Source organism: Phycodurus eques, chromosome 15 (assembly GCF_024500275.1).
Source record: "Phycodurus eques isolate BA_2022a chromosome 15, UOR_Pequ_1.1, whole genome shotgun sequence".
Lineage (NCBI taxonomy): Eukaryota > Metazoa > Chordata > Actinopteri > Syngnathiformes > Syngnathidae > Phycodurus > Phycodurus eques.
Window position 1 is genome coordinate 11,961,586 of NC_084539.1, and position 20,758 is coordinate 11,982,343.

The window sequence follows — 20,758 nt, forward strand, 5'->3', positions numbered from 1 at the left end:
ATTACATTTTCTTGAGAGAAATGTATGGTAACAAGAATAAAGTTGTAAAATTAAGAGAATAAAAATCAATAAATATTACAATAATAAAATTGTAAAATTGAGAGATTAAAAAGCTCTACATATTACAAGAATAAAGTTGTAAAATTAAGAGAAGAAAAATGAATACATTTTTGGGAGTAAAAAAGATTTTAATGTAGAATAAGATCATGTTTTTCTCAAAAAAAGTAAACCAAAAAGTCCTGAAAATAAAGGAAGGTCATTTTGGAAGGATTTATCATAATATTTCAACAATAAATTGTTATTATTTTTCAGGGGGGTGGAGGGGGGATAAGATGTGATAATAAGGTTATAATATTTTGAGGGAAAAGGTTATCATATAAAGAAAGGAAATTATTTTTATTACAAGTTAAGAGTTTTCTTATTTAAAACATTTTTTTGTGGGGTAAGGATTAATATCCATTTATTTCAAGGATTAAGATGATTTGAGATGTGAGTAATTTGAGTGATGAGCATGGTCATGAAACAAATTAAACTCTTAAGTCAAGGCACATCTGTAGTTGTAAAAAGTTTGGAAGCTGCGGCTGCTCTCTCTTTATGCTCTGCCACAGAGGGTGGGTGGATGAAAACAGCAACACCATTCCTAAAGCAACGACACCAAATAATATTACCTCTAACCTACAACTACATATTGATGCTACAATTCCTCGCAGTCAGGTGGATAGCATCTGTGTTGTTGCCGTGGCAACCCCGACTGACATGCGGACCAGCTAGTGAACCTTTTGTATTAACATCGCTGCTGAAGTACTGTTCATTACTTTGCATATGAACACTTCATGTCTGTCTGAGGCCACATACAGGTTTGTCTTTCTATTTGGATAAACCTTTTTTTACTTTTTTATTTTAGATATTAGATATAGATTTAAGGCCAAAATGCAGACATAAAATAGTAATTGATTGAATGCATGTCCCTCCAACTTTCTTAACTTACTATTTAATTGGGGCCACTATTGAAGGTAATATGTGGGCAATTCTACCAGGATACAGCAAACGTATGTGCACAACGTTAGTGAGAGTTGCAGCTTTTTCAACAATATTGGCATGTTCTTTTTATTTTTAATTTTTGTATTTTTTTTTTGCCGTAGATGAAAATAGAGTAGCAGAAATAAAAGTATTTAAGTACATTAAAAAACTATTTTTAAAAAAAATGCCGTCGAAGTATTCTTCCGCGCTCCATACGTAACCTCGAAGTGTGTGTCGTATGTCGGGACCGTCGTAGGGTATTAGTCTTTTTACTCAGGCCAACTGCAGTCGTATCTGCTTTTCAATTGGTCAAACGGCGCCCCTCAGCGGCCAATCCGTGCCACTGCAGCCGTGATTTCTTGACGTCACGTTAATGAACTGCACTCCCCCCCCCCCCCCCCCCCCCCCCCAACTCGATTTTGTTTCCACGTTGCACTATTTGACTCTTTAGCCTAAAACTAAACGTATTATTCGTTAATGTGGACTTTACATTATAGCACACTATGCGTCATTTCGGGTCACAGTAGAACACCTTTAAAAAAGACAGATTCGACGAAATCCCATCCTTTTATTTTATCTTTTATTTTTTGCGTAACGTGATTTGGCATTAGTTGTTACATAGATGTAAGTTGTAAACTGAGAAGATGGGAAATGTTCCATCTTGTACGCTGGAAAGCGGAAAAGGGGCTCGGAAACTTTGGGAATGCCTTTCTTTTCCTTTTTTTGGGTGGTAACTTGGACTGCTGACGCGTCCGGCAGCTCCCTGTACTCCTTCCTTGTTTCCTTCCAGAAGAAGGCGAAGGAGAAGCGGTACATTCGGAGCTCGTTCCGCCATGTTGCTGCGCTCCCTCGCGTGTGTCCTCTTAGGTGTTTTGGTGTGGCCGGCCCGATGCTACTTTTCCGAGGAGAGATATCCCGAGGAGTCGCGAATGCAGCCTCCGACGGTGGTGGTCGCCATCATAGCCAGGAACGCCGCTCACTCGCTGCCCTACTACCTCGGAGCGCTGGAGAGGCTCGACTACCCCAAAAATCGCATCTCGGTGTGGTGGGTGACCCGCTTTTCTTTTGTTTTTGCGTGCATTTAAGTCTGTGTATTAGAAGAAGTAAGTCACCTCCATCGCTCCCAGCGGCTTCTTATGCAAGCTCCATGTTCACTTCACTTCTACATTTTCTCCACTCAAGTTTTTCCAAAATGTAGCTTCGTTGCCCAAAATAGGTCATTATTATTATTATTATTATTATTATTTGTTTTGAGTCGTCAGACTTTCCTATCAAGAGCCTTTTTGATTAATGTTCAGAATTAGTATTTCATTTTCAATGCATACTATGCGGGGCAGCTCTGCGGTTCAGTGTTTAGCAAGTCTGCCTCACAGCTCTGAGGTTCTGGGTTGGAATGTCTATTGAAACAACTCTGTAGAGTATTGGGTACGTCCTCTCACATTCCAAGAACCTGCAAGAAGACTAAATCGTCCATAGGTGTGAATGTGAATGGTTGTTTGTCCAAAGTCAGCCTGGATAGGCTGCAGTTCACCTGTGACCCTAATGAAGCTATGGGCTTGTCGAAGATGGATGGATGATTTATTCATTTGTGTGCGCACTGTGTATTTTAGTAAGTTGAAATTTCTCATTTCAAAATCCTGATCTGTGAACAGGCAGCACACTGATGTAGTGGTTAGCACATCCGCCTCACAGCCGGGAGATCTCAGTCGGTGTTTGCATGTTCACCCCTGTGTCTGAATGGGGTTTCTCCGGGTGCTACCGCCCCCCTGTCACATTCCCAAAATGTGCAAGTTAGGTTAACTGAACTTTAAATTGCTCTTAGGTGTGACTGTGAGTGTGAAAGGTTGTCTGTCTCTATACTGTATATGCCCAGTTATTGACCGGCGACCTGTTCAGTGTGTACTCCAGCTCTCGCCCTGACTCAGGTGCGATATCAGGACAAGCACAATAGAAAAAGGATGGAGGCGGGTTGTGAAACTTGGCTATGTGGAGTTTGTTTGTATAGCAGCAAGAGGACTACACTTTTATGTAGGATATACTCACAAATGTCAAATGCACAGAAATGTGCAATAGTGCAGAACTACTGATCAGCAACGGAAGTGTGCAAAAATGTGTCGCAGTGAACTCCTGTGTGTAGTCGGCTTGCAATTTGTTGAGTTTAAGTTGGGGTTTATTATGTTAAGTTGTGACACAATGTTTAAGCTTTGGCAAAGTGCTCTTAGTGGATGTGTTTGGACTATATAGTGTCATTTTAGTCCCCTGAAATTGGGGGGGGGGGGGGGGGGGGGGGGTGGAACAACAACAGAGAGAAAATTACACGTATAACTATAGTTAATATGCAGATGTGTGGTAACCGGCACTTCATTCCTGTTAATACTGTACAGTTTTCTGTCCTGATATATTTAAATGCACATAGATGAACCCTAAGAAGCAACTGTGTGATTTTGTGGGTAAATATGAATTATAAAGCAGGGTTATCAATCTCATTTTTGTTATGGCCCACGTTGTAGTTATGGTTTTCCTCAGTGGGCTGTTTTGACTGTGAAACCATATAAATGAGTATAAAAGAATCTCCAAATATTTGACTGGTTTGTACATAAATGGGTTATGTATGTTCTCAAGCTATTACGTTGTATGAGCACAGAGAAAGTACTGGCATTTTCCCACAGTGTCCATATTTACTGCTTTTATTTTTCAACCCACCTTTTGTGTGCCCCTCAGGGCAGCCACAGATCACAATGCAGATAACACCACAGCTATGCTGAAAGAGTGGCTCACTGTCATGCAGAAATTCTACCATTATGTGGAGTGGAGACCGAAGGAGCAACCTGTGTAAGCCTCCATTTATAGTCCAGGTTAAATCATCGCCAACTAATTCTGTCTTCAGTCACACAGATTTATCGCATTTCCATTTGTATGGGTGTATGATTGCTTTTTTTTTTTTCACCATAAATGTGAGTGTGTACAATGTTTTATTTCAGGTCCTACGCGGGGGAGCTGGGCCCAAAACACTGGCCTAACACCAGATACGAGTATGTGATGAAGCTAAAGCAGGCGGCGCTCAACTTCGCCAGGAAACGCTGGGCTGACTACATCCTGGTACGGAATACAACTACGCCTTTCAGGACTGAACACACCTGCGCCAAGCGTGGAAGTACATGAACGAAATGTTGTTTGTGATTTAGCAGGATTACGCAAGACTTTATGGAGGTGGGGTACACAAACACACATACTGGATGTAAATGCTCGAAGAGGCCATTTTGTCACTGTGGAAGCTTTTACCCCCGATCTAGAACGCTAATGGTAGCACCCCATTTGTGTAACTCCAACATCTTGCGTTATTATTCATGAACAAGGAAGTGGCCTGCTAGCAACCAAACAGACAAAGCAAAATAAATATGGTTCCCCACTTTTTTGGGAGTCACTATGCAAGTGCCACCCCCGTCCCATATTAAAAGTCTTAGTGTTCCTTTTGTCTATTCCTGATGTCATTCTTCAAGAACCAGGAAGTACCTTGCTCCCCAACAAATACACAAACCAACACAAATATGGTGTGACGCATTCTTGAGTCACTACGGAAACATTCCACCATCCCATAATGCAAATGATATTGTGCATTTGTCTTATCCTACCATCGTTCAGCATTCTTCATAACCAGGAATTAGCCATCTAGCTAACAGACAAACCAACACAAATTGGTTCCGCTAAATAGTTTTTAGTCACAATGGAAGCGTTTCCCCCTGTCCAGAATCCAAATGGTAGGGTCCGTTTGTGTGATCCCAACTTTTTGTGTCTTTCTTCATAAACCAGGAGCTAGCCAGCAAACTGACAATCCAACATAAATAGCATCATATTTTTTGGAAGCAGGAAGCATTACTCCATCCCAGAATGCAAATGGTAGTGCCCCATTTGTCTAATCCTAACATTTTACGTCATTATTCACAAACTAGGAAGTCGCCTGCTCGTAAACAAACAGACAAGTCAACACAAATACTTCATTGTGTGGAACATATTTTTGAGTCGCAATTGATGCATTTACCCCGTCCCAGAATGCTAATTGTAGCAACCCATTTATCAAATGCTAACATTCTATATTGCAAATTCTTCATGAACCAGAACGTAGACAGCCAACAAACAAACACAAATATGGCGTGCCAGCTTGTTTTCAGTTTTTTTGCGCATGCAAAAACAGGTGCGAACTTGTGCAAACACCTCAGACCACGGGATAATAGTATCGGATAAACTTGTCGGATAATCTTAGAAAACATAAAATAATCTGGCGTTTGTCATCCTTGGTCAGGAAGGGGCAAAATTGGGACAAAAACTGCGTGATTATGTGTATACAGGGGCAAGGCGCAAGACCCTCTTTTAAATATGACAGTCTACACCACTTTTACACTTGTTAGTAACAGTGTGCACAATTAGTGAGTGAATATGCAATTTAGTGCCTGCTATTTAAGCTCTTGGTCAATCAGGATCAATAAGTTTTGTGTGAGTTGTAGTGGCTGTTTGTTTGTTTGTGGCGTTGGAAGAAAACCCATTCATTTCCAGCAACCGACTCGTTCTTGTCAAAGCACCGCTGTCGCTTGCCACAATTGTGGTCAAACAAACAAAAAAATTTTTTTTTCCCACTTTTGTCAACATCTGCAGAGTGTTGTACTGAGTTATTCACTTTTTTTTTCTTCCAAACAAGTTTCAATCCAATGCATTTTTTTTTTTGGGGGGGGGGGGTTCCTTTATCAGTATGCAGACACCGACAACATCCTCACCAACCCTGACGCACTCAATCTGCTGATAGCTGAGAACAAGTCAGTCATTGCTCCCATGCTGGACTCTCAGGGTGCGTATTCCAACTACTGGTGTGGAATAACGCCACAGGTGAGGCGAAACTTCACAGGGATCTTCTCCCCGGAAAAGTTATTATTATTATTATTATTTTTTAAGTCGTCTTTTCTTTTCATTGTTTTTTTTCCTAGGGCTATTATCGAAGGACAGCAGAGTACTTCCCCACCCGCAACCGCCACCGGTTGGGCTGTTTCCCCGTACCAATGGTGCACTCCACCATGTTGCTGGATTTAAGGAAGGAGGACATGAAGAAACTGGCTTTCTACCCTCCTCACAAGGAGTATTCCTGGCCGTATGACGACATCATCGTCTTCGCCTTCTCTTGCCGAGCTGCCGGTTTGCATACTTCCCTAATTCTAAATAAATCATTTGTGTCAACATTTCATAACTCAGTTAAAAAACAAAATAGTGGAACCTCCAACGTGCAACGTAATCTATTTTGTACGCTGTATTGAATGTCAATGACGATGTAGCGGTTCATTCGCCTGACAACGTGGGTACAGTTCTCAATCAGTGACGGTGTGAATGCAAGTGTGCATGATTGTCGACAGAGGTGTGTAGAGTAGCCAAATATAAGTCAGAGTGCTGTTACTTTAGAATAATATGACTCAAATAAAAGTAAAAAGTAGTCATTCTGATTTTTATTTTTTTTTAAATCAGCGCATGAACATCAAATAAAATAAAATAAAAAAATAATATATGGGAGTCGAAACAGACCTGCCACCATTTCAATTTCCCAAAACCAACAACCCATGAATTGGGCAATACAGAAACATTATTTGCTTTATTCACTGAAACGACTTGATGAAGAAGGCGTTTGCTGAACAGACTTAGTGATTGTGTGTGCGACACCATACGATTGGGCTTATTTTGCCACATCACTTCCAAAACAACAAAAGAAACATCTGCAACTTACCACAAGGTATTTCTCAAGTTAGAAGTGGGCTGAAATATTCAAGTTTGGCCAGTCACAATTTAAGAGCTGCATGAAAAAGCTGTTTTTTTTTGGAGTCTATAAACACGCTCGCTCTGCTGTTTTTTTTCCCCTCCAAAATTAGTCATTTTGATTGGTTCGTGAAGGCTACGTGCATGGTCATGTGACTGCATTGTGTCGTCCGATTGGTGAATTGGAGTCAAATGACATTAGTGATTGGCGCAACGGGCGCCCTACTCGGAAGTCGAGGATGGAGTCTAAAAATAGACGCGCACACGCAAGAATGGATAAATGAAAGTGGCGAACGGCATGTCGATCATTGTAAAGGAGTAAAGGTATCGATCCTTCTTCACATAAATACTCAAGTAAAAGTAAAAAGTACGGTGTGTATCAACTTCTGTGATTTTGCTGAAGTATGTACCAAAATTTAAAATGTGATATGTGATGAATAATGACGTTGAGATATTGCAAGCATTTTTTGTTACCTTTTTACAGTAACTTCAACAATAGTTCAACAAACTATGATCCTTGATTTGATTTTAAAATGAGTTATCTCTCAATTTGTTGTGTATATGTAATATAGGAGGCGAGTAAACGTTTCTATGGTTTCACAATCATAACTGCCCTCGCGGAGTTAATCTTTTTTTGATGCTCACTGAGCTGAAAGTGTCACAGATTTACTGACGTGTGTCGTTACATATGTCGAGGGTTCAAGTTTTTCCAAAAGCGAAGCAGACATGTCAAGGCCATGCCAAAGTTCATACCATGGATAAGGATGTTATAATATGCTGTAATCTGTCAATTTGCATTTAAGTCCTCAGTTATGGTCTCTATGTTTTAATTCCTTGTCGATTGATTGCAGCGATCCAGATGTATCTGTGCAACAAGGAGCGCTACGGCTACTTGAATATCCCGCCCAAGCCTCAGCACACTCTGGAGGACGATCGCCTCAATTTCATCCATCTCCACTTGGAGTCCATGAGTAAGCACAAAATCCAAATCTTTGTTTGCCCTTCTACCTCTTTTACAAACTGTACAGTAACATAAGAAAATGCACCCAGTTTTTTTTTAATGTTGTGACTCTTCCAACAGTCGACGGTCCTCCCATGAAGCCCTCCCGACACGTCCACACGTTCCCCAAGCAGAGAGACCTCATGGGCTTTGATGAGGTAAGAGCATCTGTACTCAATCTACGAGTTATTTTATGGTATATTGAATTATTGAATTTATTTTCACGAAGCATTAGAAACTTCCATATTTTATTGATATGCAAATTTTTATGGATATTAGGTGTTAGCTAACAGTAGACAGTGAGTCACCACAGAACTGAAAAAAATCACTTTCCCGCTCTTCCGGAAAATTCTGGGAAATTTGGAGCTCTTTCTTCCCCTCTGTTAAGAGGTCAAACATTTGTTTGTTTATTTTTGTTCCAAATGAACAGTTGGTAGAGCAACTCATTAAACCTAATTACATATTAGTTTGCGCCAAAATGCCACCAGTATTTTGAAAGTTGATTTTCTATGCAAACTATTTAAAAATTCAGTTCACCGTTCCAAATATGAGCTAGTTCAGTTCCTAGAACCACTATTATTATAAAATGGGAATGTTTATATTCATTCATTCATCTTCCGTACCGCTTATCCTCACTAGGGTCGCGGGCGTGCTGGAGCCTATCCCAGCTGACTCTGGGCGAGAGGCGGGGTACACCCTGAACAGGTCACCAGCCAATCACAGGGCACATAAACAAACAACCATTGGCACTCACATTCACAACTACAGGCAATTTAGAGTCTTCAATTAATTTACCATGCATGTTTTTGGGATGTGGGAGGAAACCGTAGTACCCGGAGAAAACCCACGCAGGCACGGGGAGAACATGTAAACTCCACACAGGCGAGGCCGGATTTGTGCCCAATGTTTATATTGTTTGCCAAAAATAAATTAAATAAACAATTAAAAGAATAAATAAAACAAATTCAAGGATATATCTAATAATATTTCTATCCATCCATCCATTTTCCGCAGCCCTTAAAAAACAAAATACATAGTTAAATAATTTTTACCGTTATGAATTTGCAGGGCGGCACGGTGGCCGACTGGTTAGAGCGTCAGCCTCACAGTTCTGAGGACCCGGGTTCAATCCCCGGCCCCGACTGTGTGGAGTTCGCATGTTCTCCCCGTGCCTGCGTGGGTTTTCTCTGGGCACTCCGGTTTCCTCCCACATCCCAAAAACATGCATTAATTGGAGACTCTAAATTACCCGTAGGCATGACTGTGAGTGCGAATGGTTGTCTGTCTGTATGTGCCCTGCGATTGGCTGGCAACCAGTTCAGGGTGTACCCCGCCTCCTGCCCGATGACAGCTGGGATAGGCTCCAGCGCGCCCGTGACCCTAGTGAGGATAAGTGGCTCAGAAAATGGATGGATGGATGAATTTGCAGTTTAATTAAAATAACAAAGCTCTTTTTGACAACCATGCTTACTACCTTTGTCCTCCTCAGATTTACCTGATTAATCTGCGCCGGCGCCCGACCTCATAGCCTGAGTTCTTCTTACTATTTTATATACTTCACGTTTTCTCACTCGTTACGTTACCTTAGTACTCTTATATCCATGGCGGTCTTTTAGGAATATCAAAACCACTTAGCCCCCCCCTACATACACCCCCTACATATCCAATCATTTCTGTGCCCTGCACTGTGAGCTCCTTTCACATTGTAATTCCCTATTTTCCAACACCACAACAAAAAAACCATACACAACTTGTTGCGCGCCTCTCTCTATACTCATCCTGCCATATCTATTTCCCCCTTATCTCCTATTAGTCCCCTCCACCGCCAATATATGTTTGGTGTGCTCGTGCTATTGTAATCCCATCCACACCCAATATACACGACCTATATTAGAACCTTAAAAGATACTCACACAATGCCCCACACGCACTCACCACTCATGGCGCACCCCCTCCTCCTCCCTCCCCACCAAAGCTTTGTTTCACTTTCTTTTCTACCAGGGTGTCAGCCTCACCTACTCTGCTCATACTTCTTGCAACCTGCTTAGTAGCCTTTCCATCGCGCGCGAGTGCACCCTTCTCTCATCTATATGCGCCTAGTAGTACTACTCTCTCACTGTGACTCATATCGATATTCTTCTATGTCCGCCACAACCTCGTACTATCCCCTGAATCGATGTGGCACGCTTAGTGACTTTACGACACCATCCTTATATATGTTGACTATTCTTCACACCCACCATAACCCAAATGTGACGGACAGCAGAAGCCCGCCGAGTGAACACCAAGGTAGAGAGAGGAAGGATGTATGACGAGCAGTAGGGGAGACCCGGTCGCGAGGCTAACCAGACGGTATAATCAGGTAGACCTGATTGAGGAACATGCACACGCTTCAATATCGTAGTATGATGGTGTGAAAAAAACAAAGAATCGGGTGGTAACAGAGAGGAGCGTATGAGTGAAAGGAAGATGGAAACGCGATAGTAAGGGTCATTTATGCACTTGTACCCACAGAGTTTGAAGGGCAACCCATGTATATTGGGCAACTCTGAGTTTCATGGAGCTGTTTTGCCTTTTTCCATTATTCACTTGTCTTTATCGAAGAAAAGGAGTGTGGCTGTTTCACTAGAAGACATTTACCCAGATTAAAACCAAGGTGGCATAAAAAAAAAAATTACTAAATTAGATTACTATTTTTTTCCTGTCTTTACCATTATTGATGAAGTGATATGAAAATTACCCATATATATATATATATATATATATATATATATATATATATATATATATATATATATATATATAAAATATATATATATATATATATATATATATATATATATATATATATATAAAATATAATATAATATATATACACTGCGTTTGTGTGTGTGTGCAGTGCCCTGAATAGCAGTGACATCAAGATTCTGGGTGTGGACTTACTACCAGGCTACTATGATCCGTTCTCAGGACGCACTCTCACTAAAGGAGAGGTGGGCTGCTTTCTCAGCCACTTCTACATCTGGAAGGAGGTAACATGAACAAACACGTTTGTTTGTCTAAAAAAAAAAAAAAAATAGCAACTATTGGCCCATGGTACCGGGTTCGAGTGGACTGATGTTGTTCACTCCAGATGGCGGACATGCAGCTGGACAAGGCTCTGGTGCTCGAGGATGACGTCCGCTTCCAGGCAAACTTTAAGCGACGAGTCCTACGGCTGATGGAGGAGGTGGAGCAGGTGGAGCTGGACTGGGACCTCATGTGAGATGTGTTTTATTACGTCTTCCAAGACGAGTGGTTATGTTTTGGTTGCTGTGTAGTTTTCTTTAGTTAGTTAGCAGGATAATGGATGAAGAACATTCCCATGGATAGCACGGTGACCTCGTTCTTAGCATATCTGCGTCACAGTCGTGAGGTTCAGCATTCAAATCTCTGTTCCAGTTTGCATGTTTGCGTGGGTTTTCTCTGGTGTTCCACAAATGTGTCTTCAGTTAATTGGAGAGTTTAAATTGTCTTTCGTTGTTCATGTGAATATGAATGCTTGTTTGTCTATGTTTGTTTGAAGGCTGGATCCAAGATTCAAACCCAGAATCTCAAAAGCGTGAGGCAGACGTGCTAGCCGCTTGGTCAAGAGGCAACCCCAAGACAGACTTTTTTTCAGAATTTTCATTTTTCTCTCTGTTGCTTTATGTCGCTGCAGATACTTCGGCAGGAAACAGGTGAACCCTGGGAAGGAAGAACCGGTGGAGGACGTCCACAACCTGGTGGTGGCCGACTACTCCTACTGGACCCTCTCATACGCCATTTCCCAGCAGGGGGCCCAAAAGCTGCTCAATGCCGAGCCACTTTCCAAGATGCTGCCTGTCGACGAATTCCTCCCCATCATGTACGACAAACATCCCAAGTACGTATCCATACACACTCTTCATCATGTTCATTTCTTCCTCTGCAACTCACTGCTGTTCAGTTTTTTGTCACTGTCATTTTGAGTATAATGTGGATCCTAATGGTTCCTCTTCCCAACCTTGTTTCTGTGTGGCCAGATCAGGAAGTCTAAGGCAGACACTGATCTGTAAATCTCTGTAAATAACTCTTCTTTTAAGGGCATTTATTTGTGCAAACACACTGTAAAACAGGGAATTCACACCGACTCTGATTTAAATTGAAATATGGAACTCAGCTGATGCACATTTAACTTCTCCAATGAGAGCTGCCCTCTCTTCCTCCACTACACTTTTTTTTTTTTTTTAAATGACTCATAACAAAATGTTTGCAGATGTTGTCATTGTGTGCTTTGTGGCTCACGTGTTTTTGTTCTGCATTTGTATGCAATCCCAACGCCGTGTTGATTCCAGAAAAGCCTCCCTGTCGCAAAGTTAGCCATACCGCAGCAGAGTGAATGAGATGCATAAAACACACTGCATATGTGGGATGAGATACTTGAGAGGCCTGTTCACCAGAAGGCTTGGCTGTGTCTGTGTGCTCAAACATGTGTGGAAAACTGTATTATAGCCTCCACCTCTGGGATTTGAATTCACCACGCTTCACTCATTCACAAAGAAATGAGCAATGACTACACAGCACTTCTGAGTTCTACTTTTGGCCTTCATTGCTCATGGGTGTACAAAGTACAGTGTGTGAGTGTTAAGGCCACACTGAAAAGAAAAAAAGTCATTTTAATCGGAGAAAAAAAAGTAGTCATCTTATAAGAATACAGTTGAAATAATATGAGGAAGAAAAACCTTTTTATGAGACTAAAGTTGTAATGATATGACTGTTATTAATGTTTTTACATTATTTCAAACTAATGTTATTACAGCCAAAAAATCTTGATTTTATGAAAACTAAGTTGTAATATTTTTGTTTGTTTTACTACAATGCATTAAAAATATAATGAGAAAATGTCTTAATTTTACAGAATTAAAGTGATTTTGCCCAAAAGATGTCATAATATTCAGACATTGTGACATCGTTCTCGCCAAGAGAATAACTGGAGCATTACAGAGAAAAAGTTGTAACACAATTTTTTATTTTATTTTAATCGAAATTATAATTATAATGGACTCAAAATCAAACATTTTGAGAAAAAAAAGTAATTTTATAAAAAGATGCAAGTTCAGTCAGTCAGTGTTGCCCAACCTTCGCTGAGCCAAGGCAACCATTCTACTTTTGAAAAATCAACACCAAACAAAAATGTCATACAAAATATGAATACTAAAATACGACCTTTGTCTCAATGTACTCACAATGTATATACGTAGTGTGAAATCTGGGTCTGTTTAATTGAACACAAAGCTGATATTTTTGCAGGCAGCTGTGTCTTATTCTATTGTGTGAATGGCAAAAGGTTGATACACGTTTATTGTACCTTCTGCCAACTAATGGAAGAACATTTAATTGTTCTGCTTGTCATTATACATAACTGGCATAGATAGATGAAAACAGATTTATTTGAAATGAAAAAATAATAATTTTCTGACCAATTAAGTCAAATGGGATTTCCCACAGCATCCTTCATGATCTCTTACAGTACGCTGGTTGGGAATCACTGAATTAAGTTGTTATAGTGTGAGAAAGATATAATTACAAAATCTCTTTTGCAAAAAAAATATTTGAAGAACAAAGTTGAAATATCACAAGGATAAAGTCATATCACAGGAAAAAAGTTTACATTTTAATGAAAATTGTAATACAACAAGAACAAAGATTTACTATTACGAAAAGAAAAGTCGTGATTTTACTAGCATAAAGCCATAAATTTGACCAATATAAAATCTGAATAATATTAAGAGCATAGTCTTTTGTAATAGTTTGACTTTATTGCTAAACTTGTTTTCTTTTCCATGTGGCCCCTCATACTGGCTTCATAGTGATTGCTTTGTTTTGTGACAAAATATGTCTCCCACATGAAGTGCTATTAAGAAAAACTTAATGTTGTGACATGGAGTTAATTTTTCCATCCCGCTTGTCTCTATTCACAGCGAGGCCTACAAGTCCCACTTCCCCAACAGAAACTTACAAGTGTTCAGCACGTGGCCGCTGCTGGTGCAGCCCTGCCACTACGCCGGCGACCCCCAGTGGGTGAGCGACACCGAGACCTCCACGCTGTGGGACGATGATGCGGTGCGCACCGACTGGAGGGGCTCCCACAAGACTCTAAAGGGGGGTGTACCGCCACCCGAGATGCTGTCGGCCTCCTACAGGGACGAACTCTAGAGCGCCGGGAGACGATAGAGAAGTGAATACTGTCGGGACAAAGTGTTCTCACAATCAACCCTGTGTCATGTGGACCACCCTGTGCCATTTAAAGGTGGACTTTCATGCAAAGCGTGTTAGTGATGACATGGCATAGGTGCATGGTGGTAAGGTTGTCTGTTTTTTTATTTGTGTTTATCAGGGACTGGTGTTCTTACGACTTGCACATAAACACATTGTCTACCGATAAAAAGACATTCTTAACATTCTGAATGTGGGATTTTGACAAACTATTCATTAATTTGTTCATGACCAAATGTACCTCATACAACCCCAATTCCAATGAAGTTGGGACATTGTGTTAAACATAAATAAAAACAGAATACAATTATTTGCAAATCATGTTCAACCTATATTTAATTGAATACACTACAAAGACAAGATATTCAATGTTGAAACTGATCAACTTTATTGTTTTCAGCAAATAATCATTAACTTAGACTTTTATGGCTGCCACACGCTCCAAAAAAGCTGGGAGAGGGTCATGTTTACCACTGTGTTACATCACCTTTTATTTTAACAACATTCAATAAACGTTTGGGAACTGAGGACACTAATTGTTGAAGCTGTGTAGGTGGAATTCTTTCCCATTCTGGCTTGATGTACAGTTTCAGCTGTTCAACAGTCCGGGGTCTCCGTTGTCGTATTTTATGCTTCATAATGCGCCACACATTTTCAATGGGACACAGGTCTGGACTGTAGGCAGGCCAGTCTAGTACGCGCACTCTTTTACTACAAAGCCACAGTGTTGTAACACATGCAGAATGTTTGGCATTGTCTTGCTGAAAAACAACATGTCTTGCTGAAAAACAACATGAAAAAGACGTTGCTTGGATGGCAGCATATGTTTCTCCAAAACCTGTATGTACCTTTCAGCATTAATGGTGCCTTCACAGACGTGTAAATTACCCATGCCATTGGCACTAACACAGCCCCATATTATCACAGATGCTGGCTTTTGAACTTTGCGTCCATAACAGTCCAGATGGTTCTTTTCCTCTTTGGCCCGGAGGACACGACGTCCAAAAATAATTTGTAATGTGGACTCGTCGGACCACAGAACACTTTTCCACTTTGCATCAGTCCATCTTAGATGAGCTCGGGCCCAGAGAAGACGATGGCGTTTCTGCTTGTTATTGATGAATGGCTTTTGCTTTGCATAGTAGAGTTTAAAGTTGCACTTACGGATGTAGTGCCGAACTGTATTTACTGACATTGGGTTTCTGAAGTGTTCCTGAGCCCATGTGGCGATATCCTTTACACATTGATGTCGGTTTTTGATGCAGTGCCGCCTGAGGGATTGAAGGTCACAGGCATTCAATGTTGGTTATCTGTCTTGCCACTCACATGCAGTTATTTCTCCAGATTCTCTGAACCTTTTGATAATAGTATGGACCGTAGATGATGAAATCCTTTTTATACTTTTAGACTTTTTTTTTTTTTATATACTTTTATACCCAATCGTGGCACCCACCTGTTCCCAATTAGCCTGTTCACCTGTGGGATGTTCCAAACAGGTGTTTGATGAGTATTTCTTCTTATTTTTTGGAATGTGTAGTAGCCATAAAAGTCCAAGTTAATGATTATTTGCTAAAAACAATAAAGTTTATCAGTTTGAACATTAAATATCTTGTCTTTGTAGTGTATTCAATTAAATATAGGTTGAACATGATTTGCAAATCATTATATTCTGTGTTTATTTATGTTTAACACAACGTTCCAACTTCATTTGAATTGGGGTTGTATATTAGCAGCATATAAACACTCAGTAGACACTTCATTAGGTACACAGCACAATCTAAAAAGATTTTCTAAAAAAAAACAATGTTTACAAAGATAGAGCTTTTTTATTTCATTGACACTGCTTGAAAAGTTTGAATTATTATGCTATAAAAACGCATTTTTCTTCTAAACATATGGCTTGCCATGAAGTCTGCTAGCTGGAAGCCAAGCTGCAGTGTGTTTGTTTACCAAGTGTGTGGAGAGAGCACGAGGCAGTTGCACTTCCTGTCGCTGACCTAATTGGCTCGGTGTGGTACGCCTTCTGTAATAATTGCCCCATCATCTTGCAAAATTGGCCCTGTATTGGATTTTTATAAAATCTCAAAATGATGTGGAATATCCGATCTTGCCCACAGGCTGCAAGTTTGACACACGTGGTGGAGACACTACATGGTAGTGAGACATTTTCTAATGGTTTGCCTCGCTCTTGCAGCTAAATAGCCAAAGCTTTAATTTACTTCCTGTTGCATCACTGGCTTCCTTTTCAAGATCATCTTGACAGGGTTACAATTAAGTAACTAATTCCGATGCTCCAAAATGGATTTTCAATGCAATCACTGTACACACACTTCAATGAAACCAGTTGCATTACTGATCTGTTCATCTCTTGATGCGTTCGCGTTTTTAATTTATTTCTCAAGTGTCTCAACTTTTTCCACTTGTCAGTGTCTTCTGTGCATCATGCATTTTGTTGCAATACATGCTCTAAAGAAAGCAACAACTGTATCATAAACGTTTGTAATTAAAACATTCTCATTGTATGACTGTGGTTTTACATTGTAGATGTTGATGTGGGGCAGCAGTTTTATCAGAACACAAGAAAATATCATTTCAAGAGGAGCAACAAAGTGAACCACTGACTTAAGTCAGTCAGTTTCTATTCCAAGTGGTTATGTGAATATCTGCTTTGTCAGGTTCCAAAGTTGCAACCTCAGAGATTGTACTGACACAAAGTGACCACAAGGGAGAACCTGTGCTTCCTCATGCAGTAAGAAGCAGCTGGATGAACCTCAACTGCTCTGCCGCTGAGGTGCAATACAGTATGCATGCTGACTGTTGACTATTTAAAAGCAACATCAATTACAGTGATTTCTAATATTTTATTTATAAGCTTCGTTTCAGACTCCTTTTAATATTCAAACTGGAAACTTTTATGGCTGGCATTGTTGTACTGAACTTGCTAGTGAAATGGCTGTATGAATTACTCAAGCCCAAAACTTGTACTGTCCGAGCCTTTGAAAGTAACCTCACACAAATGAAAGTTGCCCCTGCGGCCACACATTTTGCACTAGGTGGTACTCTCCCTATATATCTGCAGTTTCTATAAACAATTCTGAAATTTGAACTACTCAGACCACATTTAGCAGTCTCCGATGACGTTTACTGGCTCTGTTACAAAGTCAATGTATAACTGTCCTTACAGAGCATTTAGTATTTTAAGGTGTGTCGCATTGAAGCTGTTATTGCAGTTTTTCTAAACTTGCTAACATCCAGGAGGGCTTGGGTGAGCATTGAGTGTATACAACGCATTGGAATCACATGGTGATGGTGGTGGTGCATGTTGTGCATAGCATGTTGCACAATGAAGGGCGTAAACTCATTATTCTTATAATTGATCAACTAAAGGCTACGTGTTGAATCATGCTAAAAATACTTCCTGAGTTGCAACATTTTTGTGATACTTTCATTCAACCTCACACAGATTGTAGCCATGTGTGCATTTCTCCCCCTAGCAATACCCCAGCCGCACATCCTTGACCTAGTTTAATCTGGGGAAAAAAAGTAAAAAAAATAAAATAACATTTGTTTTGTAGATTTGTTTTAATCTATTTTTACTATGTTACTTGCCCGTACAGTATAAACCTTTGAGGCCTGTGTATTTCCCTTTTAAATGATGTCCCGTTTGTAAGGAAGATGCATTCAACCATTGAGTATGTGCCCATGTCTTTAATCCCATACTTATTTTAACATAAACTAGAACCTGGAGACATGAACTAAGATTTACATTTATAGTCTTTAATTACCAAACCCGCATGGTTTTGATTGTGGGAGGAAGGCAGAGTACCTGGAGAAAACCAACAGCACAGGGAGAACATGTAAAGTCCACACAGGAATGCCGGAGTTGAGATTGGAACCCCAAACCTCAGAACTGTTTGGCAGATGGGCTAACTGTGCGGTGGGAAAAAATATTCATACATAGTCTTCCACCGCTATTAGTGGGGGTTAGGGACTGGCCCCTGCTGCCCTACTTTTCTATTAGCCAAGGTGATGGCCTGCGTAAATGAAGCTCTTCCTGTCACTTCAACTTTGTTCCTTGCCATCAAGTAGTTTCCAGAAGATGGCACCAAAGCAATACCGTTTTATGAGAGAGAAGAAAAACAGCAATTACGTTTTCTACAAATAAGACAATAAGTTACCTCCAGAAATCTGCAAGTACAGTAGTTTAACTTGCGAGTAGCGAACCACGAATATGCGAGGCAACACAGATGGCAATTACTTTCATTAGGTACAAATGAGTGATTATAATTACAGGACAACAAATGGTCAGGAGCCTCAGAAGAACCATGCAGCCTCAAGATGGTCACCAGCCTGGTCACACACTGCTGTGGGGTGGCATTCCACTCCTCAACCACGAGTTGTCAGTAAAAGTGTTTGTGGGTTGAGGTCAGGACTCTCCAGTCTTTCTAATCCCAAAATGTTGAGGTGGTCTCTCATAAACATACCCAGACTGTGTAGACGTGTAGGCAAACAAGCGTTCATGCTCAAATTCACACTGATGGGCATATAAAGTCTATAATTCACCTAACATGCATGTTTTGGGGGTTTGGGAGGTACCTTGAGGAGAATACCCATGCAAGCACGTGGACAACTTGAAAACTCCATACAGTAAGGTCGAACATCAGAATCGTGAGGCAGATGTGCTGGCGGGAAATTATTACAAAAGGGAAATTTTCCTTGGTATGTTTACAACAAAATAAATAATCAACCAAACTCTAATGTCCTAACTTTTTGTTTCACGTTGCAGACTGTGCCTACACATGATGATATACAATAGTCCAGATTAGATACTGTTATCCAAGACCATGGCTAGGATTTGACGAGGGTCCCGTTCAAAGGTTGCCAGGGTTAATTTTCACAGGGTTCACACGAGGCGCAAATGCAGGAAAAGATTGTGAGATTCAGTGCGTCCTGCTCAAAGCTGCACGAACCGGAGAGAACCTCCTTCCGCAGGAGGCTTCCTACTGTCGGCTCCCCATTGGCTGCCGGGATGGAGGTGGGGATTCACCGCATTCTTCGTTGTTCACAGTTTTGTGCTTTGGAAAGCACACAAACACACGACATCATGAAGTGACTGTGGCCTGTATTCACTCACGTTACTTGACTGTGTAAAAAAAAAAGGGGGTGAAAAAAAAGACAAGTCTGCAGCTCTTGACTTGGAGGTCAAACAATTTTTGTTTTCCCCTATCTATTAATCCTTTATCAGGCATGGAACGAACATACAAAATTATTCAAAGCTACAGTACCTAGCCCTCTGTGAAAAAGTAATTGCCCTCTAAACCTAATAACTTAACTGGTTGGGCCACCCTCAGCAGCAACAACTGAAATCAAGCACTTTCTATAACTGGCAATGAGTCTTTCGCATCTATGTGAAGATATTTTGGCCCACTCTTCCTTTCAGAATTGTTTGAATTCAGCAAAAATTGAGGTATTTCGAGCATGAACGGCCTTTTTAAAGCCTCGCCATAGCATTTCAATCGGATTCCAGACATTGACGAGGCCACTCCAAAACCTTCCTTCTCTTTTTTTATTTTTTATTTTTTTTCGACGCCATTAAGACGTTAACTTGCTGGTGCTGCTGCAGAACCCAAGTATATTAAAACATTTTCCCCATTATTTTGTTCCAAGTAATTACAAGTACATTCTGAAACTGCCGATACATTTATTATTATCTTGCTGCAAATTATATGAACAATCTGAAATATCTTCACAAAAATGAATGCAATTTCAACAACGTTGCAAATCTTTTTTAAGAACTTTTCATTTACACTTGGGCAACTTACAGACCACGTTGGATCTATATATACAGTATGTAGATTTGACAAAACCACCCATTAAGCTCTAGAAATCATTTTAAATTTGCATACGTTTCCAAATCATCTGAAAATCTTGACAACCTCAGCTGAGTCGTCACACCGTACAAACACAAGTGGGTTCCAGCAAGCCAACCTCCTTTGAACTGAAGCTGTTGAATGACATTTTGCAATATTCAGTGACTTTTTACTGTAAGTATCCATTTTCATAGAAATAAAATGTGGTGTCAGTGCGCCGTCCTGTGGACAGAATGATCAACAACAGTTACTTTGATAGAAAGAAATTGCAGTCAATGTGGTCTCTTCAATTTTACACAGCAAAAAGTCATCCATCCCCACGGGAAGGATTGGACACTCGACGGGCTGGTTCTGGCCCGCGAGCCGTCGTTTGAGCGCCCTGTGGTGGGCAGGAAAGGGGCGTGGCCAACGTGTCGGCAGCTCCACGTTGTGTCCGGCTGCCCTCCATGCCGCTCGTCAAGAAGTGTCCGCTCATTTACCTCCCAATTTGTCTCCCCTGGACACACTCAAAGAGCTCCAAACCTCTTCGGAATCTGCTTTTTTAAAATTAATTTATTACTATTACCCCCCCCCCCCTTCCCGGTAAGTGTCTCCTGCTTCCGAGTGTTGCTACTTCCGAGTGCTGCTCGACAGCAAAGCGACGTTGACTCTTTGCCACTAGCCACTCAACGACTTGCTTGACGTGCTCCCTCCAAGCCTTTCGAGGTTACCGAACAATGAGTAAAAGCGCCTTTCTACCCGTCGTCATTGAGTAATCACTACTGTTAAAAATAAGTAAATAAATACATTGTTTTATGTATGA

At 40.6% G+C, this 20,758-nt stretch overlaps 2 protein-coding genes across 2 annotated transcripts in view; both read left to right on the forward strand.

Annotated features, from left to right (window-relative positions):
• The first annotated feature begins 1,438 nt into the window (after positions 1-1,438).
• On the forward strand, positions 1,439-14,438 carry cercam (cerebral endothelial cell adhesion molecule). The gene is made up of 12 exons (XM_061699263.1): positions 1,439-2,065; positions 3,742-3,852; positions 4,002-4,119; positions 5,764-5,898; positions 5,997-6,201; positions 7,662-7,781; positions 7,892-7,968; positions 9,300-9,322; positions 10,710-10,842; positions 10,944-11,071; positions 11,511-11,714; positions 13,792-14,438. Exons 1-12 carry the CDS (start codon positions 1,854-1,856, stop codon positions 14,024-14,026), a joined length of 1,701 nt encoding a protein of 566 aa, XP_061555247.1. The 5' UTR covers positions 1,439-1,853; the 3' UTR covers positions 14,027-14,438.
• Positions 14,439-20,388: 5,950 nt separating this feature from the next.
• The window catches only part of sardh (sarcosine dehydrogenase), a 52,026-nt gene continuing 51,656 nt past the window's right edge, over positions 20,389-20,758 (forward strand). The window contains exon 1 of the mRNA XM_061699213.1: positions 20,389-20,538. The gene's annotated coding sequence lies outside the window, so the exon portion shown is untranslated. The remainder of the gene's footprint in view (positions 20,539-20,758) is intronic.

Coding starts and splice junctions, on each gene's coding strand:
- cercam (XM_061699263.1), top strand. CDS start 1,854: ATGTTGCTGCGCTCCCTCGCGTGTGTCCTCTTAGGTGTTTTGGTGTGG. Junction 6,202..7,661: donor CTTCTCTTGCCGAGCTGCCG/GTTTGCATACTT, acceptor GATTGATTGCAG/CGATCCAGATGTATCTGTGC. Junction 7,782..7,891: donor TCTCCACTTGGAGTCCATGA/GTAAGCACAAAA, acceptor CTCTTCCAACAG/TCGACGGTCCTCCCATGAAG.